Source organism: Rhinoderma darwinii, chromosome 3 (assembly GCF_050947455.1).
Source record: "Rhinoderma darwinii isolate aRhiDar2 chromosome 3, aRhiDar2.hap1, whole genome shotgun sequence".
In the NCBI taxonomy this organism is placed as follows: Eukaryota; Metazoa; Chordata; class Amphibia; order Anura; family Rhinodermatidae; genus Rhinoderma; species Rhinoderma darwinii.
In genome coordinates, this window is record NC_134689.1 from 299,778,842 (window position 1) to 299,805,849 (window position 27,008).

The 27,008-nt window shown below is 41.0% G+C and overlaps 1 protein-coding gene across 2 annotated transcripts in view; it reads left to right on the forward strand.

The window, feature by feature from the left end:
- The window catches only part of FURIN (furin, paired basic amino acid cleaving enzyme), a 203,634-nt gene extending 184,104 nt beyond the window's left edge, over window positions 1-19,530 (forward strand). For both annotated transcript variants that reach the window (XM_075858119.1, XM_075858120.1), the window contains exons 15-16: window positions 6,821-6,937; window positions 9,613-19,530. In XM_075858119.1, the coding sequence (XP_075714234.1) occupies window positions 6,821-6,937; window positions 9,613-10,178 (683 nt within the window). In that variant the 3' untranslated portion in view covers window positions 10,179-19,530. The remainder of the gene's footprint in view (window positions 1-6,820; window positions 6,938-9,612) is intronic.
- The last annotated feature ends 7,478 nt before the right edge of the window (window positions 19,531-27,008 follow it).

The following is a 27,008-nucleotide window of genomic DNA, read 5'->3' on the forward strand; positions in this document are numbered from 1 at the left end:
GGTTAATAGTAAAAATAAATAACAACCAAAAAATTAAGAGAATAATAAACTAATCGTAGAGTATTGAGTACTGGTGTAATATTCTCAAAAAGAATAATACTTAATCGCTCATAATAAAATGTTGTTCTTTCCTTATATTTTATAGCCACATGGTTTGTGGGAAATTTTCCTATACCTAAAAATTATCTTTAAATAATAATCTTTTCCAGTTCATACATTGTCTGTCTTAAATTGTTCATATGTTGTATTTTTTAGTGTATTGTCTGTTTTTAACATCTCGATGTGAGTAATATAGAGGTTCATATCCGACAGTCCAACAAACAGAATGGAATACTATTATCCTATACATCACATATTTGATGAAAATTGAGTCAGTCTTTATATTCCTTACTTTTTCTATTTTCATTACTGTCAATTATCATAGTAATATTATTATATACATTTCAATTACCATTAGCTGAATAATACTGTTACCGGTCTTCTGTTTCAGCACCCTCCTGCTGGTCAGCTCCACCGTGCTGGATAGCTTTTCATTCACAGACGATCGATGTTTGCTGGGCGTTTTCCCAGTTTAACATTGCTATGCTGGACAGCATCACCTTGCTGAATCAGCCCTAATTTCCACCTGTTGGCAACCGGATATAAACCTCTTTCTGGTATTGTGTTATCCAGCAAGAAAGCCATGAGGAAGGACGTGGTGTGCGTCTGAAACGCGTAGGCACCTATTTATATCTCTATCTTTGCATTCGGGAATGATCTTGTTTTAAGTCATTAAAATAGAATTGGATCTGCGTTCTATTTTGGATTTATTGCGCTGGATCCTCTACTTTTGTTTCTACGGTCTACAACACCGTGAGCCGTCACGGAGATCCGGGCGCAAAGCGCAGAAAATCTGCATCCAAGGTGAGCTGGAGGATCCCTCCCACAGTTTGTATGGGTAGAGTATCTGTATGTAAAAAAACACTGTCAATGCTGGCGACAAAGGTATGGAGGTCGACAGGAGCTTATTAAGGGCGTCAAAAATCGTGGACCAAAATGGCATCAAGACAGGACAGAACCACAATGCATGGAGATATGTGCCTCGGAGGCCACATCGCGACTGGTCAGGGTTGATGTAAAGATGAATGGAGCAAAGTACAGAGGTATTCTTATTGAAAACTTGATTGAGCGCTCTGGACCTCAGACTGTCTTGTTGGAAGGTGAACCTTCAGCTCAATGACCCTAAGCACACAGCCAAAGATAACACAGGAGTGGCTTAGGGACAACTCTGTAAATGTCCTTCAGTGGCCCAGCCAGAGCCCTGACATTAACCCATTCGAACATCTCTGGAGAGACCTGAAAATGACTGTCCACCGATGGTCCCCATCCAACCTGACAGAGCTTCAGAGGATCTGCAGAGAAGAATGGTAGAAAAATCCCCATATCCAGGTGTGCAAACCTTGTGGCATCATACTCAAGAAAACTGGAGGCTGTTATCGCTGTCAAAGGTGCTTCAACTAAGTACTGAGTAAAGGGTCGCAATATTATAGTCCAAAAATGTGGCAAAAAACGCCTGTGTTGCAAAACCACTTCAAAAGAAACAGAGCTCATTTTTCCGGGCAGAATTTTTTGCCAGCAAAAGAACTGTGTGAACAGGGCCTTAGGCTACATTCACACGAGCGTATCAGATTCACGCGCGTGAATTTGGTCCGTGTGTGTTGCATTATGCATCAGTGTGCTTGGCAAGTGGCATGCGTTATTCACGTACATATTAAATTATTTTTTTTAATCGAATTGATGCGCAAATCACACACCGCACATTAATTTGTATCCGTGTGCGGTGCGTGGTTTCCACCACCCATTGACTTCACTGGACGCATAGGTGCGTAAAAACGCACCAATATAGGACATGCAGTGAGTTTCACGCAGCGGACTCTCTCTGCGTCAAAACTAACGCATGTGTGAACGGCCCCATTGAAATCAATGGGTCCATGTGCTGTGCGTGGTTTCCATACGCGGCACACAGACGTTATTTACGTTTGTGCGAATGGGCCCTTAGGTAGGGTTCCTTGTGACTCCACAACACTTGCCTAAAACTAGGAGTGCAGTAGGGAATAGAAGGAGACAAAAATTTTGTTTTTACACCCTCTTACCTTTTTGATCTCTCATGCCCCATATCCCAACTAGTTTTAGGCTTCAAAAACACGCACTTTGTATTTGTTTTCTTCTATGGAAGGTTCCTGCATTGTTTTATCTGAGAAGGATGAAACCTTTCCAGCACACATGGAACAAATTTCCTGGAATGTTTTTTCCTGAACTTGAAAAAGCTCTAATATTCGTTTTTCAATTCCTTGATCATTCTAGGGCAGTAAATCCTGCATATAAACATAAAGCAGATATTTCAAAACAAAATGACATCCTATTGGTGGGTACGTGGCAGGCTGTCAGTGCTTTACAGTAGTGGTTTCATTCACGCACCAGATATAAACTGTCAGCTTTAGCCATTTGCATAGAATGAAATTTTGTAGGCTGCAGATCTTAAACTGTTGATGTATAGCAGGTAAATTTTCTTGAAATATAAAATGTAGGATGTCACTTAGATGTTTTTACATAACCTTTATTCAATGGGGATTTACAGCTAAAATGTATTTCATAGCGGTTCACACTTCATCCCCATAGAAATACAGCATTAGAGATAAATGCTAGAAGTAATGGCAGATCAAGAGTACAGTGGTTCAAAAGGAGTAGATTGCCAGGTTGTCCAGTAGCAACTTGTCCAGTGACTATCTGCAATGCTTACCTCCTATTTATATTCCTCAGTGCCCGGCTGCTTTAGGGTGGGGCTGGACTCTCATAGGATAGAAATGCTGCAGATTTTTTGGTGCGGAAAATAAACAGCGAATTAGACCCAGCCGTGTGGATCCGATTGAAACAAATCTGCTACACATGCTGCTGAACGTTTTCTGGATGAAAATCAGAGCATTCTGTGGACTTTCAAAACTGCAGCATTCTTGTTCTGTTTTGGATGTTCACTGCGGATTTCAACTTTCTCAATGTAGATGGGTTATAATCCGCAGCAAATTACGCACATAAAACATAAGTAATTTGCTGCAGAAACACCCGCTGAATTTCCGTCCCGTGTGAATCCGGGCTAGAGCTTTAGATATTTGATTACATCTTGGCTACACTACCTAAATAAGGCAGCAATCCGGTGTCCGTGAAAAAATCAAACACAAAGTTTCCACCCTACTCGGGCCTTGAGTACGCCTTTAATTCCTAAAACATTTTCCTGCTCGTGGTAGATTTTTTTTTTTTTTCATAATTTAGATTTTTATTGCAAAGTTTACAAACACACGAGAACAAGAATAAAGTGCGTGAATACATTCATAATCGACCAGAACAGAACATATCAAATCAAAACAAATCCTATCATCTAGATAGAAGCAAACGCTTATGTACATCAATATCCTTGTTACTCCGGGGCAGTTGTCACCTGCATTTCGAAAAATATACTGTCGGGCACTTGGCACATGAGGTAGAGAATGCCTCTCTATTTTTGCAAGGCACATATTCCCTGACTTGACACACATTATGAAAAGTGACCCACCCCCTGAACAGGTAAGAAGAGAAAAGATTGAGACAAACCAAAAGAAGACAAAAGGAAAGGGAAGAGAAGACGGACAAAAGAAGAGCAAGGGAAAGAAAATGAGGGATCTTAATGAGTGCTGGGAGCGGAGACATTACCACAAGAGGAATATTGTACCGCCTCCATTTCTGATGAAGCCCAATCGGGACCTAGCTATATAGACCACCATATGGAATACTCTCGCTCAACCAGTCTGCAAAATGAGGACCAGATTTGAAGGATGACCATGCGTTCCACAGATAAAGAACCGCGTCATAGCTGCCTCTGCTCGTGGTTGATTTTAAAGCGTTCTATATATATATTTGCGTATTCTACATTGGTGCATCCATATTGGTTGGTTCTCTTAACTTTTATTTATTGTAATGATGTGCTGTTTTAGTGTAAAGGTGTGAACTTCTAATATACTATATTGTGTTTTTTATATGCTCATGTGTTTATACCTGCATAATATCTTCAGCATAATTGATCCTGACATTTTGGCAATGCAGTTAATTTACCTTGTCGGCTCAGTGCTGCATTTCAGAGACGTGGGCCTATCTGTCTCGCTCTGTGTGCAGAGTTTGTGTATTCATGGTGCGTGGGCAAGATAAGAAAAAAATAGGTTATTTATTTACTACATTTTGTCAGCTGTGTGATGGATTGAAACCACTCGATTTGATTTGACTTGTTACATTAGGCAACCCAGCACGTGGAACAGTGTGGAGAGGGAAAGCGTGAGGAGAGGGATAGGCAAGTTGTTATCACACAGACACAGATGGGTCACCCAGTACTAAGCTCTAGTTTGCATTTGAATATTAAGCAGCTGTGTCCTGTCTGCACACCAGACACTTCCCTATACCTGAATAAGAGGATTGTTAGTGACAGGAGCTGTGGTTCAGCAGAACACAGACTTGCCAGTGTGCTGTGAGCCGTCATCCTGGCTCTTCATAAAATATAGTCTAGTTTACTGCTTACTCTGACTCATTACTGCCCTGCGGGAGACCAGATCTGCCAATCAGGCTGCCCACAAATATCCGTGGTCACTGTACGTACTTTCTTTCTTTTTCTAGAAACTGGCATAATAGTATTTGTGCCAATTGTCTTTGACTTTTTTCCTCAGCTTGACAGATCTTCATTCCAGTCATTTTGGTATAAAAAGTAACAATCGACAATTCTCATTTGCCTGTTTTAAATGAAAAATTAGACCCCTATCTAAAAATACAGTCCCTGCATTGCCGTTTTTCCATTTTTTTTTTTTTATTTTTTTTTCTTTGTTTCGTTGTTAATTTAGAGGTGCCAATAATCACCACAGATTTAAAATTCCCATAGGGCTGGCCAGCCAGTTATACCATTAATTGTTCAAGAGCCTTGAAAAGATAGACCACCTCTGCTTCTGTTGGAGCTGTGGAGGCACCATTTTTATTGTCCTTTAGCCTTCCTAGAAACAGATGTAACTAATGAAGATAAAATACTACACATAAAGAGAACGCCATTCCAAAGGCTGGATTCGCACACAGTTTACTAGTTATTTTCTGTGTTTTTTTCCTCAGGACTTTTTGCACTTTGATATTTTGACTTTAGACTGTCACTTTAGGATAAAAGAAAAAAAAAAGCCTACATACACAGCGTGTATTGGGGTCAGTGCAGCTTTCTTTTTTATTTTTAAAGCGCAGCTTGCTCTAGACTTTATTTCACTGGCTTCTCTATAGTACTTATAAAAAAAAAAACACCAGGAAAACGCTTGTACTAAATTGCACTAAATAAAAAGCCATGTTACATTATAAAAAAAAAAAAGCTAGCATTTTTACTTGCGGTTTTTCATGCAGTTTACAACATCTGACAAAAAAGAGGCCTAAGTTGTCCATTCCAGACATTGCGGATGAGGTGCGGTTAAAACTGCATCCGTTTTTACCGCAAGTTGATTCTTTTTTCGATGCGGTTGCGTTTTTGTATCGAAACCACAACTCATTGGAAAAATGCATGCAATTTTCAGATGCGTTTTTTTTTCAGATAGGGTACATTCGGAGGTTATGGTGCTGTTCAAACCAAGTCTAATGAGAAGACCCCACAAAGCGGCATTGAGTGCTGTTTGGCGCAGTTGTCAAATTTATTTCTACGTAAAACTGCTGGTTACCTGCTAAATTGTGCGGCCATAAGGGTCTATTCATTAATGGCCGTGCGATTTTTGCAGGAAAACAGCAGTTTTACCCACAACTCCGCGCAGCCATCAACAACAAATTTTACAGTGCTGAACAGCGTGCCAGTTCGGTATTCAGCCGGGTCAGTGCCCCTGCGAATGCCCCTTTTGATCCTAAAGGAGGAAACAAAAATCTATAAAATATGAACAACTTTTTCACAAAAGAGGAAAAAATTCCTTTCTGATAAAGCCAAACAGAGAAACCATAGCTTCCGTTGATTTCAATGGTAATGCTTTCGTGGCAAGTTGTTTCCGAGTTTTGTTTTTTTTTAGTCGACTGCGCTATTGTTTCATCTAAAAAAAGGTAAAAGCTAGATAAACAACATCACAGGCTTTTTTTTTTCTGTGTTGGAGAAGGTCATCGTAAGGTTTCAGCTTTTTTTTTTTTGCGGGAACAGCGCAAAAAAAACGAAACCATTTCCAACGGAAGCATTACCACTGAAATCCATGGTAATGCAAACGGAAGCTATGGTTTCCATTTGGCTTTCCGTTCATCAGCTCCTCTGAATGGATGAAGGGAAATACCAAACGGAACCAAGCGCTGATGTGAACGAGGCCTTCAACATATCTTTTATATTTTCAGCTTAATAAACCGTAAAAGCATTACAGATCTTTATTCGTGAAGTCTAAGGAGAATTTAGGTGTCTGAAGTCACTTGTATTATACTGACCACAATAGGGTGGAAATCCTTCAGTATGCTTTTAACAAAACTTGTGTCAGCAATGATGTCTGGAAATCTTATGACAAGTTACAGGTAGAAATCGTTGGTTTGCTTGGGTAACCTGATCCGGCAATACAGAGGAGCAGTATTCAGTTGTTACTAACTGTAAGGTATATCCTGGATTTCACAGGTCAATTATTTCAAATCTGTTTGACATATAAGCAAAGGCCATGAAAAACAAAAGCTTGTTCTGTAGTGGATATACATTTGAGCATCGATGAATGTACCATTTGTCAGGTTTCTGATGACCATGATATAATTATTGTGAAATAAAATACCAGGTCTTTATTTTTCTTAGGAACATTGACGCAGTTTGTCCTGGTATTGTACGGCACAGCCTCTGATCCTCAAAGAATTTCCAACCAAGTTGATGGTGGTGGGTGTAGAACCGTTGCATCAGGCCAGTCCTGTGTCGGTAAGTATTCCGTTGACTTCTATGATTCGAGATCCTGTGCACAGCAGAGAGGACTAGCTAAATCCTAGCCATAGTGAATGTTGTATGTTCAGATTTAGTTTAAAACGGCAGTAAAAGTTTTGCCCAACCTTTCCCTAAAATGTGGTGGACTAAAGGGAGAACTGTTTGCCATTGCTTATATTTATTTAAAAAAAATTCTGTATACCACATGGTATACGTTTTCTTTTTTGAATACTGTTGTATTAAAAAGTGCAGTTGACTGCTTTTCAGTTTCGTTGGGGCTGCGGGATCCCAACATATCTTGGCCAAATCCATATGCCAAAAGGACACCTTTTTGTCTTAATTTACCCACTAAAGGTTATGGGCACACCGGTGTATACATCAGGAGATCTTCCTAGCATTTTTATGCCAACCTTACACCACAGGCGTGGTGTAAATTGAAGCCAAGCCATTCATGTGTCCTCTCAGTAGCCCCGTTGAAACCGCAGCAATGTGCCGATCCTTCCTTTTTTCCATAAGAAACAGGGAGGATTGTTAGCAATGTATTGAAATATTCCCAGAGTGATGACAAGCACTCATGATAGTAAGAACTGATCACTCCCTGCCCCCTACACAGCCAGATCATTGTCCGATCTGTTTGATCAGGCAGAAATATTGGGCCGTGTGTTGCTGACTCCTCTATCAGGGAGGGTCATTGCTCCCCTCTCCATGCCCTGCACATACTTAAAATTCTAGAATTTTTATTTTTTACTTTCTGTCCTAGTAGGGGGGATGTACACTACCTTGGGCCATTAATGGCTATTACAAAAGAGAAAGGCTGCCTGCAAGCAGCCAAGCCCAATTTCCCAACTACAGATTTTAGTAGAATAAAAAATACCTTTATTGGGCTACGTATAGCCAGACAGACCACATAAATTGGAGTTAAAATTGTCACTACCTAGAAGCCGGACTAAATGTAGAGTACCGGCTTCTAGGTAGTGACAATTTTAACTCCAATTTATGTGGTCTGTCTGGCTATACGTAGCCCAATAAAGGTATTTTTTATTTTTATTCTACTAAAATCTGTAGTTGGGAAATTGGGCTTGGCTGCTTGCAGGCAGCCTTTCTTTTTTGCAATTGTTGATGTGCCCGCCAACTACTAAGGGTCCTATCTATTTTCTATATTCCATTAATGGCTATTAATCTCTTCTTAGTCTTAGGTGTTGACTAGCAACATCTCAATCTCTGACCTCCATTCTCCTCTACCATGAATAAAAGGCTTTTAGTGATACGTCTAAGGACAGCCCAGTTTAATATTGCAGCAGGTGGTCAGTATAGGGTTCAGGAGAACCTGTCCTCTCATGTACAGTTGATTTCTAAAATTACCTGTTTTTTTCTGTTTTTCCTGTATAATCGTTCCTACTAAAGGACTATTAGTCAAAGATATTAAGATCACACAGATACAATCTGTTAACCGCTCGCTGATGAGCAAAGGGTTAACAATTTTGACTGGAGGACTTTGCGGCTCTGACATTTGGTGATTAAGGCTTCTAGGAGCTCTGTGTATACTTAACTAGGAGCGTGTAATCTGCAGCAAAATGTCACCAGGTTGTCCAAAAGCAAACCTCTTGAGCGTTCTCGAACATTTCATAGAAATTATTTCTTTAACCTATCCTCTTGCAAAGTCTATTACCCATCCGCATGAAAGCATATTATAGCCATTTCTCCTGAGAAAATCCATAATAGACTCCTTCCAAATGAAGAGCTTTCAGATCACCGGTGAGGAGCCATCCTCTCCGTGCTAATGAGACGCTCCAGTCTAATTAAGGAGTAAACGAGGGCTTGATTTCCACTAATGAAACAGTTTTCTGTGGAATGGGTCAGGTAAAGTGACTGCACACCACATGTTGGTATACAGATTCATGTTGTGTTTGGCAAGTATTTCCTTGTTTATGTCTATCTAAGGGTCTCTATGAGCCCTGATTCCACTTACTGCCTCCTAAGAACCCATTGTAACTTTACTCATTGCATTCTGCCCAATGCCTGCTGGTAAGAATCAGTCTAACACTCAAGTGGACTGCACTAAATCTTTCACTAAGTGCTGCTGTGGAATTATCCAAACTGCTTTTAAGCATGGATAACAGATGGCCTGCATATGAAATAGATGTAAGTCCTGTTAAACAATGAAGCGAAGGTGAATGATCTAAAATTAATTCTGGGTAAAGCATGGAATTTTTTTTTTTACTGTCTGTAGTCAGATGTAAGCACAGCCTGATAAATGATAGTTTCCTAACAATTTTATCTACATTACATATAATTTGAATATATATATATATATATATATATATATATATATATATATATATACATACATCCATCCAGGGTCCACCAGATCGTGGGTCACTTTTTGTAAGCGGCTCTCCAGTCAGTGACGTCCATATGCCCTCATGGTCTTTGAGACGACCCCTTGTAAAGTTTAAAATGCAAAATGTTACTTTTATATGCAGATCCATGTTTATTCAGTACTCGTTCACTGCCTTATTTCCACAAAACTCCTCTGAATATACAGATATCTACTAGCTCTATATACCTGTGTAGATAGAAAGTGTTGTTCATGACAAAGTATATGTGTTATTGATGTACAGTAAAAGGATTATTGTCCTGTTTTGATGCCATGGTCTTATGTTCTTGTGCAGTTTGTGACGAAGGCTTTTACCTGCATCAGAAGACCTGTGTGAAGTCTTGTCCTCCTGGTTTCACTGCCAGCGTCGAAAGTATCCAATACACACTGGAGAACAGCATAGAGCCGCTTCTGGCCAACGTTTGCGTCGCATGCCATCCTTCGTGTTCTACCTGCAAGGGCACTAGTGCAAATGACTGTCTCAGTTGCCCTGCACACTCGCACTACAATGAGCTGCACTTCTCCTGTTCACACCAGGTTCAGATTAGCAGAGAATCACCACCATTGAAAGAGACGGTTGAAGAAGCCGCTGCCGTAATCTCAAGCTTGCCAATGATCGTGGCCAGCCTAAGCTGCGTTATGATTGTTGTCGTGTTTGTCTCAGTCTTTTTGTTCCTTCAAGTGCGCTCCGGGGTTATCCTGGGCAGGAAGAAATTATACATGTTGGACAGTGGGATTATCTCTTATAAAGGGATCCCATCAGACATATGGCATGAAGAAGGATTCTCAGAGTCTGAAATAGAGGAGTGTGATCCTCGCAATGAGAGAACTGCTTTTATAAAGCAACAGAGTGCCCTTTGATGACGGTTATCACCTCATACCATGATACAGACTCCATTTCGGTTTCCTTCCAACACTGGACCGGTCTGTGTAGATACTGAGGTAAACATCGGTGTTAAGATTATTCCATCCAGTGCTCTGGCTAAAGCCCAGGAAACGTCTAAAACTTATTTTCTCATGGTTTTTTTTTTGTTTTTTTTTGTTCTCCATTTCTTACATCTTCATCCCCTTGCTGACTTGTCTGTGTGGGTTTGTATCGGTTTGGTCTTTTTTTTTTTCTTTTTAAAACATCACTTATTTCCCAGGCTTATGGTTTTATTATTACAGTGCCTATGAAATATCCATATTAGTCTCTGTTTTTATACATATATATATATATATATTGTTTTTGTTTGCCTGCTTTACTTTGAGGCCGGTACTGTGAACCCTTTCAGTGCCAGAATGGGGACGTAGTCTATAAGAACGTTTTGGTGCTATGATTTGTACCGGCGAGTAAGTACAATGCGAGGAATTTTGAAAGCATAGAAAATGAATAGCCTCGCTGACAGGAATCTCCTTGTAGGTTGTAAACCATTACACAAGAAGACAGTACATCAAAGTCTCCGTTCTGGATCGGTAATCTATGTAGAGAACCAAGGTCATGTCTAATACTCTGGAATATTCCTCTGCCAATCCTAGGCAGACGATCTTATTAGTCAACACGCTGAGGAATGTTAATGTGCTTCATAGAGTAGCTTGCATTGCTGCAGTTTGTACGACACATGGACGGGTAGTCCCATTTTAGGAGCACACACCGTTATAGGAGGTCTTTTTGTAAACAGGATTTTCACTATTAAAAAAAAATAATAATAATGCCTTGCTCATACTTAAATCTGGCTTGGAGCGAGGCCTGTTAAGCTGTGTTTTGTTTCTCAGCTCTTCACGTTCACAGGGGTTATGGGTAGATTCCTGCAATTTATGTGAAGATTTGTTCTTGACTGCCCACCTCAATGCACTACTGATTTTAATCACAGACTGAGGAGGAACCACACAGCATAGTTTTATGGATACACGTATAGGGAATATTGTCCAGAACGTATTATGGATGGCAAAAGGAAGATCATTGCTGCTGCTTAGAATGTACACCAAATTACTTCTCTATTGTGGGAAATGCTGCTATATCTTTCAAAGAGGTGGAGAAGGCCAGGGTTAGTTCTTTAAATGCAACTCGGTTAAAAACGCCAAAGCAGACCTCTATAATGTCCCGACCCTGTATTGCTGTAAGATAAACCGAATGTATCAGATTTGATTGTGAAGATTATTTTTGTCGGAACATTGTCAAGGTCCTATTACACCGGCCTATAATCAGCCAGTGCAGCGAGCGTTGATCAACGAAACATCGTTGATCAGCGCTCGTTTGCTCCTATAACAAGGGGCTGTGTATGGGGACAAGCGGTCGTTACTCCGATCTCTCGTCCCCATAAATTATCATGTCGGCAGCACTTCTCTCTGTTTACACAGGGAGATGTGCTACCGACAACGAAAATATTTAACTTTTTTAAAACTATACGATCAGCAGATAATTGAGCGTTTGCTTGTTCACCTGCTTATCGCTGCCCTGTTTACACAGGGCAATTATCGGCAACGAACCTTTTATGAACGCTTGTCTGCCCGATAATTACCCATTGTAAAACCCCCTTAAGGGGGAGGTGAACAATATTTGGCTAGGTCTTTCAGTCTGTCTCTTCTTTGCCAAGCTAGGTTGCCTCGTATTTCCGTGTCCTAAAAATACGCTGCAGAAAACTACAATGTATGCTAATGGACAAAATATTCTGCAACTCAGACCGATTGCTTTAGTTATTTCTTTGTAGAATATTTTTCTCATAGGCTTACATTGTAAAGTTTTCGCTGCGGAAATGCAAAGCAAGTATGCCATGTGTGACTGTACCCTAAATCTCTGGTTCTCCATGGCTAAACCTTCCAGATTGTTTAATGCTTATGCCTTGTCAATATAATGTGGATAATAAGTGCTCTATTAATCCATTACACATGATGAACCACCTATGACAGACTTACTATTTGGACATCTTTTGGGGATGCCAGCTTTTAGTAGAACTACTTTTTGTATTTAAACCATTGAAAATGCTGATCAAGACAAAATTAAGTATTCCTATATATTCGCACACTTCTCATTCCACTTTTAGAAACAGCATGGCGCAAATTATTAATAAACGTCACACAGCAGATTACAGAATATTTTGGATTAAAATGCGCCAAATAAAGGCACAAACACATTGATAAATGTAGGCCTTTGTGTGGCCCCAAATCACCATGCACATCAATGTCCCTATAACAATGCTGATCATATATACATTCTATATGGGGTACTACAACTGCTTGCTATATGCCTATAAATACAGATAACGCAGCAGAAAAAAAGGTAAGCTATTCACCTGCTTCACATTTTTCACATACATTAATGGGCTTATTAGCTAATCTTTCTGGGAGATCACTTTTAGGCCTTGTTCACATAGTTCAGATTTGCTGCAGATTTTGCATGCATTTTTTAAGCCAAGACCAGAATTGAATGCAGTAGAGCAGACCACTAAGGCCTTCCTTTATATATTTCTTCTGTTTTAGGTTCAGTTCCTGGTTTTGACTTAAAGTCCTGTACGTGTAAAATCTGTAGCAAATTTGCACTGTGTAATCAAGGCTTTAAAGGGTAACGAAACTTTCAGAAAACTTCTGACATGTCATAGTGACATGTCAGAAGTTTTCATTGGTGGGGGACTGAGACCCCTCCCGATCGCTAAGACGAAGTGGCAGAAGCGCTCAAGTGATCGCTGAACCGCTTGGTTTCGAATCTGCTTTTCTGGGAAAGGCGATGTAACAGTGTATGGACTCAATAGAAAGTCTGAGCCCATACACCAACTGCTCGTCTTTCCGAGAAAATCAGATCAGAAACTAAGCAGCTCAGTGCTCAGCCGAGCGCTTCTTTCTAGCGATCAGTGGGGGTATCAGCGCTTGGACCCCCACTGATCAAAACTTCTGACAGGTCATTATAAAATAAAAAAATACTTGGTGACCGCATCCATTTTGGCAAAAACAATTTAGTGTTTATTAACACATCCCAATGTACAGCTACGTTTCGACCCACTAGGAGTATTTATCAAGCATAAAAAAAAAATGGTGAACCATGCTGGTATAAATAGTATACCTCCATGGTTCACAATTACTATTTTTTTTTTATGCTTGATAAAAAAAAAATAGTTTTTGCCTAAATGGATGTTGTCACCAAGTCTCTTTTTAATATATAAGTAGGTGTGAAACTGGATTTTTGGACACAATTTTGCATCCAGCTATTTTCGGTGGGAAGTTCATTTTGGTGAGTGCTGTGGAATTTTTGCACTATATGTCACTATGACATGTCAGAAGTTTTCTGAAAGTTTAGTTACCGTTTAATGTAGTTTCAGACTGGATCTTCATTTTTATATGATGGGGGAGCTGAATAATGTTACAAATACGCTGAAACAATGAGGGTATTACAGTACCTATGACCTGCTCCAACACACAAGAAACCTGCACGTTGTTGTTTTTGTTTATCCAGCTCTTATGATGACTTATCTGACCTGTACATACCCGACCTCGGTTCTTGTTCAGCTGCTACTAAAGGAAATGGATCCACCCGGTCAGTCTGGGTCTGAGTCATTCCTGCAGAGCTGCCATGTAATAAGAGGCATAGTCACCAAGGTTAATATGGGCCACTGCCTGCAAGTATGATGACTTCTGTAGTAACAATAAGGGCTTGTCCACACAACGGAATTGCTGCAGAAAATTTCTGCAGCAATTCCGTAGAAAGTCAAAGACTTTCCGCTGCGGCAAAAAACGCACCATTTCCTGCAGTATTTAGGGCAGAAAATGGTCCGTAAATTGCTGCCTTTTTCCCAATGTTAGGAGATGGAGACCTCTCCCCTGAAAAATGCAGCAATTCTGGACACTTTCCGCAGCAGGAATTGAAAAATACACACCGCTGGTCCATTTCAACTCTGAATTTTTACACAGCATGTGGGTGAGATTTGTTAAATCTCATCCACTATGCCGCTATTGTATTCTGCGGCGTTTTTTTTCTGGTCGTAAAAAAACTGGACAGTTCCGCAGCGTGTGGACGAGCCCTAAGATTGTATTCATTCAAGCAGGTTTGGAGGCGTTTTGGCACAAAACCGTCTTGCGTGAATACGTTCTAAACAAAATATTTGTTGAATAAATATTTGAAGTGATCTCCATAATCCATCACCTATTACTGACTTTAAAGGCTATATACATTTTTTTAGGGTCCTCTTTTTATTTTTTCTTATTGAAATACATTTATTTAGTGATTTTAAATCACTTTTGTAGTGTACTTTTTATTTAAAAAAAAAAATTAATTCAGTTTCACTTCTGCAGCTTCTGTGTATCAGAATACACACAGAAGCTGTAGAAAGACGTTCTGAGCCGAATCTGTCAATGAGCTGCCCTGACTGCTCAGCTGACAGAAATTCGCTCTGGGGCTGCTAAGTTCAGTCCCAAAGTGGATCCAGGTGTCGCTATAAGCCAAGCCATCAGTCCAGCACACTGACTGATTCCGCTGACTGACGATATGCAGCTTCTATGTCCTGTGCTACATAGAAGCTGTAATTATAAAACTTAAAGGGAAAGCGTCGCTAGAAAAAAATGTTTTTTTTTTTTTTAGTTAAACAATTAGTGTATAGATGATTAAACATTGTTCTAATTTTTTTCACGAGTCAGGAAACATTATAAATTAGATTCTAATTTATAATATTTCCCAGCGCTGGTCACTAGATGGAGCAATTCCCAAAATTGCAGCATTGCATGTGGTAAAGCAACCACATTGCTTTATGCTGCAAAATTTGAGAAAACTCACTCGCTCTAGAGAGCTCTCAGAATCCCCCCCTCCTTTATCCTGGCTAGTGCCGGGAGAAACGAGGGGATTGAACGGTCAAACCTCCTACACTGTGTCTCGCCATTTTTTGAGCTAACACACAGTGTAGTAGGTTAACATACAGTAGTAAACACACACTAACACACGAACATACATAGAAATAATTTACCTGCTCCTGCCGCCGCCGCTCACTCCGGTCCGTCCGCTCCGTCTGCTACCTCCGCTCCAAGTGCACAAGTCCGGAAGCCGCGACCGGAAGTAATCTTACTGTCCGGCCGCGACTTCCGGTCCACAGGAAAATGGCGCCGGACGTCGAACAGTTCAAGTTGGACTGTGTGGGAGCGGCGCATGCGCCGTTCCCACACAGACGGCGTACAGCATAGTGGATGTAACGGGCCCCGTTCACATTCACTATGGGACTGTATGTGCCGTATTCCATGTCTGTATGTGTCGTTAATCGACACATACAGAGATGGAAAAAAAAATGGCATCCCCCATGGACAAGAAAAAGTTAAAAAATAAAAAAAAGTAAAACACAAACACACAAATAAAAAAATGTTTAATAAAACACTCAAATCAAATTGATCTAAAAAAAAATTGCTTTTCGTTAAAGGGGTATTCCTGTTTCAGCAAATGTTCTTTTTTTTGTATAATGAAAAGTTATACAATTTTATCATTTGTATTTCTCTATGAATACCTCACAGTTGTCAAGATCTCTAGTTTTTATCCATTGGACGTAAACAATGACGTTTCCTATTGAATGACTGCAAGCAGAAATCTTGACAACTGTAAGGAATCTATGCAGAATGTATATTGTAAAATTGTATAACTTTTCATTTGTTGAAAGTGGACAACCCCTTTTAATGGGTTGTATGATCTTGTGTCTGACCAGTCCATGCTAAGGGGAAAAAAATCTACAAGTTTTAAGGAGTTTAGTGCAGGCAAACTTTGATCACCCCGGTTAATAATTTTCTCAAGTGCTAGAACATGCTGTACTAAGCTTAAAAGGCCCTGTACAGTGGAGTTTGCATCATTCCCTTGTGATGTATTGAACAGGCAGAAATATCAACATGTAGTCCATTTTGTGGCACAGATTATTCTGTGATCGTGTTGTAAACCTACGTTGTCATGTGGACACAGTGGTACAGATGTGTATATCCTTTCAGAAGTTGCAATGGTTATTTTGAAAGCATTATTTACAAAGAAAAATAACTCCTGTTAATCACTGGAGAAGATAATACAGATGTAGCAGAACTGAAATTGTAATTTTACTCTATAGGGCAATATTGTTAACTCCTAGTTAAAGGGGATCTAGTCTTAAAAAACAAACAAAAAAAAACAAAAATATTCTGGTTGGCAAGGATAAATGTATATATACTTTATTTATATTTAATATATAGGTTTAGGATCTGTTCACACTACCATCACCGCTTTCATTCATAAAGTATCCACAATCAGCATGATGGATCTGCTTCGTAGTGATCCCAGTGAATCCTGACAGAACCAATTGACTTCTAATGGGGTTTGCCAGGTTTCCCTCTAGGTTCCGGTGGTTTTTACAGCCATAATAGCGCTGCTGACTTGGAACTGAACCCAGCACAAGTATGATCAGAGCATTACCTGCACTACATCTGCATGTGTAAACCATATAACCATCTAATCTCCCCAGGATTCTTAGTAATTCTCATTAAAAAAAAAAAAAAAGTGTATATATTAATTTCAGGATCTTTTTGCTCCTTTTTGTTTTTCGTCTCCCCCTTTCCTTACGTTGGTGTGGATAATACAATTGCTTTCGCTGTCCACATTCTCACAAGTCCATTCTTGCTAGACAGGAAACACCTGGTGTGTATTATGATCCAGAATAGGAACTGAAATATCCTGTTATAATTGCAAAAAACTTTGAAATTCCCAACATTTATTAGCCTTTCCTGCGGTGCACATGAATTGGAACTCTAGTCGCATATATTCTAGCAAGTAACAATTCTAGTCACAGGAGAATCTGCTCACAAGGACTTGGCACAATTCGGTTTAATCCTGTATTTCTTTTATTATAACATCAGAAAGATGGGATATTTATATACACCTTCAAGGATGATCTCCTTCTATGATCTTGTGTTATAGGTTATTATGATTGTTCATCCCCATTGCATCATATCGGCAGCACATCTTCGGGAGATGTGCTGCCAACTAGCGACCGTTTTTTTTCGCCGCATAAAAGGTACAATCAGTTGAATGAGCCTTTGCCCATAGCCTTTAGGGTGGATTCACACGCGGCAGTTTTGTTTTTTGCAAACTATTTCTGCTACTAAAAATCTGTTCTATTCATCTGAATGGAGTGGTTTCTGCAGCAGGTGCATGGATTTCTGGAAGTTCCATTTAGATGAGTGGGACAGATTTTCAGTCACAGAAGATTTCTGTAACCAATTCTGCCGTGTGTGACGGCATCCTTAAGGGGCACATTACATGCCGTTTGTCCGACTACTTACTAGATTATGGCTAGGGCTACACGGCGAATTTGGCTTAAAAAGAATGCGGTCACCCTGCCTGCATTGCAAGTAGTAAAAGTCAATGTTGCTGCACTGCGACCCTGTGCTGTGACCAACACGACAGTCGCAAAATATCCAGCAGGTTCGGATTTCTTGCGATTGTTGTGTCGTGGCAAACCGCGGGTCACAACGTGGTCACATTGAATTTCATTACCTGCGATGCATGCAGGACGACACCGCAATCTTTGTCTGTGTGACCAGTGTCGCAGCCAAAGTTGCCATGTAGCCCTAGGCTTCACTATCATGGACACCGCAAAACCATGTGCATTAGGATGTAAGGTGGCACACAGATGCCATATCATGCACCATGTGGGGTGGTGTCCCTGAGGCCTAAAGGCCACAGATTTTAGAGGACTATAGCGTGACCTATTCTGTTTTCGAAGGATCATACATTAGTCTTTGTTTCTATAGGGGTTAGTAGATGCTTCAAGCCGCCTGAAGTCGGGACAAATAGCGCAGCTGATTTGCATTTTTGCTTTCAGCTGCTTTTTGTCCCACCAAGAGACTGGTTGAAGCAGTCTGGTGATCTAAACCTAGGTTCTACCATGAACACATTTCTGGTGAGATATATTTTGGCTGTTTTAACCCAAACAGCTATGTAATGTCTGGTGATTTTTACACTAAAAAAAGGGAACATACTGATGTCTAGTAAAAGGCTGCAAACCACATATTTGTAAATGCTTATTATCTGCTCTTTGTTAGTAGTCACCGCAGTGGTAACATTTACAGCTATGGTGCACTGCATCAGAAGGAATATAAACCTACAAAAAAGTCTGTCACTGAAGGGGTTAACATTACAACTAAATGTAAAATTGGAACTGAAATTGGGGTCCATTCACACGTTGAGGTGTGTTTAGAACCGCATCCGTAAACCGCATGCACTTTTACTGAGATTTGAGTTTTTCGATGTGGTTGCAATAAAAATGCAACTGCCTTAAAACGTGGTAAAACTGCATGCAGTTGTTGAAGGTTTTTTTTTTTTATTTATTTTTTGGGTGCGGTTCTAATCGCACCTCAGCCGCAACATGTGAATGGACCCTTAGGAGCAGGCACTGAAGACTCGAGCATTGTTTTTATTGACCTATTGTAAACACTTTGCTAATGGCAAGTAGTGGTTGTGTCTAAAACATCTCATTTGTCCTCACTGTTTTGGTGTGTTTTTGTTCTTTGGCATGCTACATGACATAGTTTAGGGGTTTGTTTGTTTGTGTGTGTGTGGATCTATTTTATTTTTAAACATCTTCATCCTGTCAAAAGCACCGATTTTAAGGAATCGTAAAATACTCGCGTGCCTTCTCCCCATTTCTGTTAAGATTTATTAGAAATCTCGCTGCATGTCTGAAAATTTCAGCACAAATCTGTCAGTGGTCTGAGAACAGCATCACCACAAAATGCGGCTAAATGAGCAATAAAATGGTGTTCTCTGCTGTGACAGTTGGGCGCTGAGGGCATGCCTTGTCTAAGGATACCCGAAGAATGTCATTTTACATGTGTTGTATAGGGACTTACTGATCAAGGTCTGGAGACATCCTTCAAATGTATTTTTCTAGAGTAATGTCACACAATTTCTGAAATGGAGTCGGTTACGCTGAAGTTCAGCAGAAATGCTGCCACATAAGACTATTTATACAATCCTCTCCTGCAAAATAGAAGAATATCCGTTTTCTATATGGATTGTAAAACTCTACTTCGAAAGTGGGATCACTTGTATGTGCAAAAGGACAATTTACGTTGTGAGGAGAAAAAAATCAAATGGAAAACTATTTTTGTATATTTTTTGTGCACAGTAAATTTTCTTGTAATTTAAACAATACGAATTGCTTCTGACAATTTTTTATTTAATGGATGTTGATATAATGTTGACTAGAAAAATTTAAAGTTATTAAATATTCAAAAACTATGCAACTTATAGGAGGTATCTGTGTCTTCTTTACCATGAATAAACTGTGGGTAAAAAAAATATGGTCAGGACCAAGTGCCATTTTTTAAATGGCTCAGGATGTTTTGTTTTTTTCCTATGTGTATGCAGCATTTTTCCACAACTGCCTAAAACTTTTGCACAGTACTGTGTATATGTACAAAGTAAGAATGCTTTCAAAAACAGACGTTTTAATTGTATTTTGTTAATTGATAAAAAAAAACAATTAAGTGAATAAAAAGAGAAATCTAAATCAAATCAATATTTGCTGTGATCACCCTGTGTCTCCAAAACAGCATCAATTATTCCAGGTACACTTGTGTTAGGAAACACCCATCCCTTTAAGATTACCCTGACTACTAGTCTAGCTTCTGGTCGGGTCTGGTTTTAATTGTTGAGCCTACCCCACTTATCTGATTTTCTTCCTATCGGATTGAAGGGTGGGGTATTTAAAGCTGGGTTGGTTCTGTTTTCTTTGCTTGTGAATCTCCTTGCTGCATGTGTTTGATCAAGCTTCTGACTATACCCTGTACCTTTTTGACTTTTTGGAACTCTTCCTCGGCTTGTCTCTTGATTACCCTTTGCTTACTGATTTGGACTTTCTCTTCCTGGTTGGTTTTGACCCCTGCAATTCCTGATATCCCCTAGCTTTGTTATTTGGACTTTGTTTACCCTTTGGTTGTCTTATCTGTTCTGGTTTTGCCTGCATTGCACCTCTTCTGCAACACCGAACTCTGATAAAGCAACCTGGGTTCTATGCTGCAAAAACCAACCTGCCTTGCGGTGGGCTCTGGCAAACTATAGAGTAGTCTTGTAGATCAGAGTTTTGATGGATTTGGGGTTGCGGATTTACTTGCAAGTTCATTCCTGACAGTCTCCAGCAGTCTTTGGGGAATCGCTCACATAGAAATTCCATAAACTCCCTCCTTGGGAATTGCTCAACTGGCAATCCCATAACAACTTGCACAAAGTCATGGATTTTGTAGGATTATATCAGGTAAATAATGATCATCCTTTTCATGTGGGTTGAAACAATCATCAACTGTAAAAGAAACAACTGTGTAGGAGGCATAAAACTCAGTGAGGAACAGCCAAACTCTGCTACAAAGTTGAGATTGTGGAAGACTGTTTCCTGTCACAGGTTCACCATGACAAAACTGAGCACAGAAAAAAAGACTCAAGTAGTTATACTGCATCAGCAAGGTCTCTCCCAGGCAAAGATTACAAAGCAGACTGGGGTTTCAATATGTGCTTTTCAAGATCTTTTAAAGAAGCACAATGAAACAGAAAACGTTGAGGGCCATAGACACAGCGGTCGGGCAAGGAAACTTCGTGCAGAGGATCAAAGACACATCATTCTTCCCTTTGAATGTCCAGCAGTGCCATCAGCTCCGAACTGGCAGAAACCAGTGGAACTCAGGTACACCAATCTACTGTTCGGAAAAGTCTGGCCAGAAATTATCTTCATGGAAGAATTGTGGCAAAAAGCCATACCTTCGATGTGGATACAAGGCCAAGCGACATAACTGTTCATGAAAACATTGGAACTGGGGCCATGCATACGACCGTAGTTTTTACGGTCTGTGCATGGCCCGGGAGCCCGCACCGCAGAAAGAACGGACATGTCTTATTACGCCCGTCTTCTGCGGTCCGGGCTCATTGAAAATAATGGCCATGTGCATTGCCAGCGATTTGTGGGCGGCTTGCGGCTGACAGCCTGCTGCTGGCCAACCTGAAAATCACTGCTACGGTCGTGTGCATGAGGCCTTACTGTTGGAGTCGCTTGTGCATATTGATTACAGCTTTTGGATGAATGCTTCTACATGTCCCCTAGCAGGACAAAAAAAATTTAAATTAAGTTTTTGATCGTTTTTAATAAATTAAGTGCTCCCTTCCAAAAAAAATAACATGTTTTCATTATTTATTTATTTTTAAAAATCGTTAACCTTAAAAAAAAAAATATATATATATATTTGGTACCACCGCAATCCTAATGACCTATAGAAGAAAGTTAACATGTACTTTTTACTACACGTAGAGCGCGAGAAAAAAAATGCTAAATATAATGGTGGAAATGCTAGTTCTTCCAAAGACTTTTTAAAAAAAATAATAAATTATATGTAGCCCAAAATTTGCACCAATAAAAACTCATCCTGCAAAAATCAAGCCCTCATACAGTTATTTCAACAGAAAAAGAAAGTTTATGGCTCTTGAAATGTGGCGATGAAATAATTGCTTGGTTCCTTAACCCCTTAGCGTCATCTGCCATACATGTACGGCGGATGTGCGCACTAATAGAGTTGTACGCGCTCTGGAGATACCATAAACATTGTTCGTTTTGCCATGTCTGAAAATGTCTTCGCTTAAAATATATTATTTAGACCACATGGTGCACGCTATAGGAAAAATCACCTCCACCCACTGATAATCTGGTGAAGCACGCGTCTGGTATGTGGTGGGTAGTCCTGGACTTGGTACTTTTTTGGTTTGGTTATTCCCGTGGTAACATTGCTACGCATGTACAGTATGTCTCCTGTATGTGGACTATCATGACTTTTAGGCCGTAGATCCCCCCACCCCGTGTGTTCCCCCTAAAAAAAAAAATTGTATACCATTTTTGAGGCTTGACACTATACACCCAGGTTACACACATGTCTTTTACTCCTCCTATTGTAAAGTTTTCTGTTTTAATCCAATAATCATTAAAGTTTTTTATAACGTGTGTGTACGATTAAATAAACTTTGCAACGATCATTGGTCGTTTTGTTTATATAGTTTTGTTTATGACCTTGCTTCCCCCATAAAAAAAATTAATAAAGTGATCAGTCATTTGTACCCCAAAATGATACCAATAAAAACTACACCCCTCAAAAAACAAGCCTACACATACTGTAGCTCTAGTGACAGAAAAATGGGTCTCAGAATATGGCAACACAAGCAAAAAAAAACGATCAATTTTGTATCACCGTAGTCCTACTGACTCGCTGAATAAAGTTAACATGTAATTTTTACCGCACAGTGAACCGTGTAAAAAAAAAACTAAACCCAAAAAACAAAGGCGAAATTGCAACTATTTTTTATTTTATCCCCAATTTTTTTATGATTTCTTAATGTGCACCTAACTTTTCAGGTTACTTTTCAAAATAAGCTCTGTGTATATGAGGTATAACACCATTTCTGGCCATTATATTACTTGTATTCTGCATTTATTTTAGCAGCTTTACCCTTAATTCTGTTTTTATTGAAAGTTTTAGGCAACCTGCAAATGTAGGGAAATTGCTGTGGATTTTCCATGCAGTGTTTTACAGTAGCATCAAAGTGGATTTGATTTAGAAAATCTCATCCAGAAACTGTGGAAATTTTTAATGCAGAAATTGACCTGTATTGCGGATGGAAAGGTTGTGTATTTGTTGCAGATTTCTCACATTGCGTTCAATAGGGAACTGAAAATCTCTATATACAGGATACAAAGCAGCTGTATCTCAAAAAGAAAAATGATTTTTAATAAAAATTATTTAGAAAGTTGCACCAATCACAGTGATAGACATTTAAAAACACTATTTCAAAAGCGCACATAGCCTTTAGAGAGTGTCAAGATTGTCTCACCCCCTATATTGTATATTGTAAGTTAGGAGAGGGAAGTGGAAAACTACATCATGAGGGAAGTGAAGAAGGCGTTAGGAGGAGGGAGTCCGGGGCTGCATTCACATCTGCGTCAGGGCTGACTGACACAAATGGAAACCAGAGGTTTCCGTTTCCATCGCCATTGATTTCAAATGGTTTCCATTTGTGTCCGTTGTGCAGGGGTTCCGTCGTTTTGACGGAATGAATAGCGCAGTCGACTACGGTATTCATTCTGTCAAAACGACGGAACCCCTGCACGATGGAGACAAATGGAAACCATTTGCACCGGATCAGTCACCATTGAACTCGACGATGGAAACGGAAACCTCTGGTTTCTGTTTGTATCGGTCAGGGCTCCGTTCTGGTGGAAACTTTAGACGTAACGTTGGAACAAAGCCCTAGCGCAGATGTGAACGAATCCTAAGGACAGTATACTGGATAGCTGTATAACTAGGAGAGTAGAGGGGCTCTGAAATAATTGTATGCAGATGGAGGGGAGGTGTTACGGCCGCGGTCACGGACCGCGACTTCCACTTACCTGCCTAGCGCAAATCTTTCTCTTCCTGCCGTTGTCTACCAGCCCCGGAGACACCGGCACATGCGTCCGCTCTGTCCCGTAGTGCTCACTAGAGGGTGCGTGCTGGTTCCCGGCCTTAATGGGCCAGCGCGCATATGTAAATAATGAATTATTCCCAGATCACCCTGAACTATAAAAAGGGCCCTGCCCTTCTGATCCTTGCCTGAGCGTTGTTTGTAATACCCATGTTAGTCTTAGCTAATGGCCCCTTAGTTTTATCCTGTTCCTGTACCCTGCTACCTGTTTCCCATGCTGTGTTATTGTTTCTGAACCTGTTTAGTGATTTGGAGTCGTGGCGGAGGGCAACGGGTTGGACACGTCTGGTGCAACCTGCTGCACCTACCATCCGTGCCAGAGCCCCTGCCACCATCTGGACTATTCCAGGTACCCTTGTGCTACGAACTTGTATGGACTTTTGCATAGACTGTGACTTGGTCAGTTGCCTCTCCGCTACGGCGGAGCGGCCTATTGGGTCCACATACCCCTAGATCATGACAGTACGCTCAGGCCATGGAACCCGCTGGCCAGCCCAAGACTAAATGGATACAGACGGAGATGCGTGACCGACGGACACGTCAGGATCAACTCCTTGATGCTGTAAATTCCATCATGGCCCGTATGGAACAACTCCCTGTCCCATCTACGGTTCTTCCTCCAAAGACTGTTGCTTTTCCACTGCCCGTTGCTCTTCCTGTTTGTTACGGATCCACAGTTTCACTGCCTCTTCCTCCTCGCTATGACGGTGATCCCAGAGCCTGTAGAGGGTTCATCAACCACTGCACTGTTCATTTTAGGCTACGAGCTCATCTCTTCCCCCTCTGAGGAGGCCAAAGTAGTGTTTATTATTTCCCTCCTCACTGGCAAGGCCCTTGCATGGGCGAATCCCTTCTTGGAACAACAGGGACCTGAATCCTCGGGCTTAGCCTTGTTCCTGTACTCTTTCCGTACCGTGTTTGAGGAGCGGGGCCAAACATCTGTCGCAGCCACTCTGCTAACCCTCAAGCAAGGGGGTTGTACAGTAGGAGAGTATGCTATCTCCATCCGGACCCTGGCAGCAGAGTTGACATGGAACAATGAGGCATTGGTGGCGACCTTTTGGCAGGGACTGTCCTCACACATCAAGGACGAGCTTGCAGCCCGTGACCTTCCTTCTACCTTGGATCCCCTCATCCTGTTGGCCACTCGGGTTGACATGAGGATCCGGGAGCACACTCCGGAGGTGCGATAGGAGAGTCGGTTTCACAGACTAGCACCCTTGGTCCAGAGATCACTATTGCCTTCCCCTAGTGTGCTACCTGAAGAACCTATGCAGGTAGACAGAGTCCGGCTGTCTGAACAGGAGAAACCGCACAGACGTTCTTCTGGTTTATGTCTGTATTGTGGCCTTAGGGTATGTTCACACGGCTTATTTATGGACTTAATTCGGGCGTTTTCCGCCTCGATTTACGTCCGAAAATGCGGCTTGATAGCGTTGGCAAACATATGCCCATTCATTTGAATGGGTCTTACGATGTTCTGTTCCGACGGTCATTTTTTTTACGCCCCGCTGTCATAAGGCAGGGCGTAAATAGACGCCCGCGTCAAAGAAGTGCCTGTCACTTCTTCAGACATTAAATGGAGCCGTTGACTCCATGGAAAAACAGCTCCATTTACGTCCGTAATTGACGCAGCGAAAAAGCACCTCAACATGCCATGACGGCTGAAATTTCAGGAGAAATCAGCTCCGTAAACAGCCCCATAATTTCAGCCATAACGGACGCTGCCGTGTGAACATACCCTTAAGGGTCATTTCGGTTGCCAAAGTCCACAGAAGCCGGGAAACTCCAGCACCTAGGGTTGGTTGGAGAGGCAACTCTAGGGGGGATGTCTCCAAACGTCAAATCCTCTTCCAAACTATCCATTCCTGTGACCGTTCCCTGTGAATGGTCTACCATTGCCCGATCCAATTGTGTTAATCACGGACCCATTAACACTACAAGTTGGAGTTCTTCACTCCGAACAGATCGCCTTCCTTGTATTGCTTAAAGCTATCAACCCTATTCTGCTGGGCCTGCCATGGCTTTGTCTGCACGCTCCGGTTCTCGACTGGAGTTCTGGAGAAGTCCTCCAATGGGGCCCAAAATGTCTTAACCGCTGCCTGCTACAATTTCGTCCAATTTTGCCTCCACTGCCTCAGTCACTCTCCAATCTACCCTCACACTATTCCAGTTTTTCGGATGTTTTCCGCAAAAAGGAGGCAGAGACTCTTCCTCCCCATCGCAGCTACGATTGCCCAGTAGAGTTACTTCCTGACGCCTCACCACCCCGTGGGCAAGTCTATCCCCTCTCTCTGCCAGAGACCCTAGCCATGTCTGCCTACATTAAGGAGAATCTGGAGAGAGGGTTCATCCGGAAGTCTTCCTCCCCGGCCGGAGCCGAATTATTCTTTGTGAAAAAGAAGGATGGATTTCTTCGTCCTTGTATAGATTACCGTTGTTTGAACCAAATCACGGTCAAGAATAAATACCCTTTCCGCTCATTTCTGAAATCTTCGATTGAATTTGCGTGGCCATGTTGTTCACGAAGCTGGATCTACACGGGGCCTATAACTTGATCCATATCCGCAAGGTGACTAGTGGAAAACTTCATTCAACACCCGAGACGGTCACTACGAATATCTCGTAATGCCCTTTCGACTGTGCAATGCTCCAGCTGTGTTCCAGGAGTTCGTGAATGACATCTTCCGGGATCTGCTGTATGTCTGTGTGGTGGTCTATCTGCACGACATCCTGATCTACTCACCTGATTTGACGACGCACCAGAGGCTTGTTTGCCAAGTTCTGTCTCGATTTAAGGGGGAATCTCCTGTATTCTAAACTCGAAGTGTGTGTTTAAAAGGGATCTAGGTCTTCCCCGGGTAATTATAGACCAGTAAGCTTAACATTCATCGTGGGGAAAATGTTTGAGGGGCTATTGAGGGACTATATACAGGATTATGTGACAATAAATAGCATTATAAGTGACAGCCAGCACGGTTTTACTAAGGACAGAAGTTGTCAAACTAACCTAATCTGTTTTTATGAGCAGAAGTCTAGACAGAGGGGCCACTGTGGATTTAGTGTTTTTGGACTTTGCAAAGGCATTTGACACTGTCCCCCATAGACACCTAATGGGTAAATTAAGGACTATAGGTTTAGAAAATATAGTTTGTAATTGGATTGAGAATTGGCTCAAGGACCGTATCCAGAGAGTTGTGGTCAATGATTCCTACTCTGAATGGTCCCCGGTA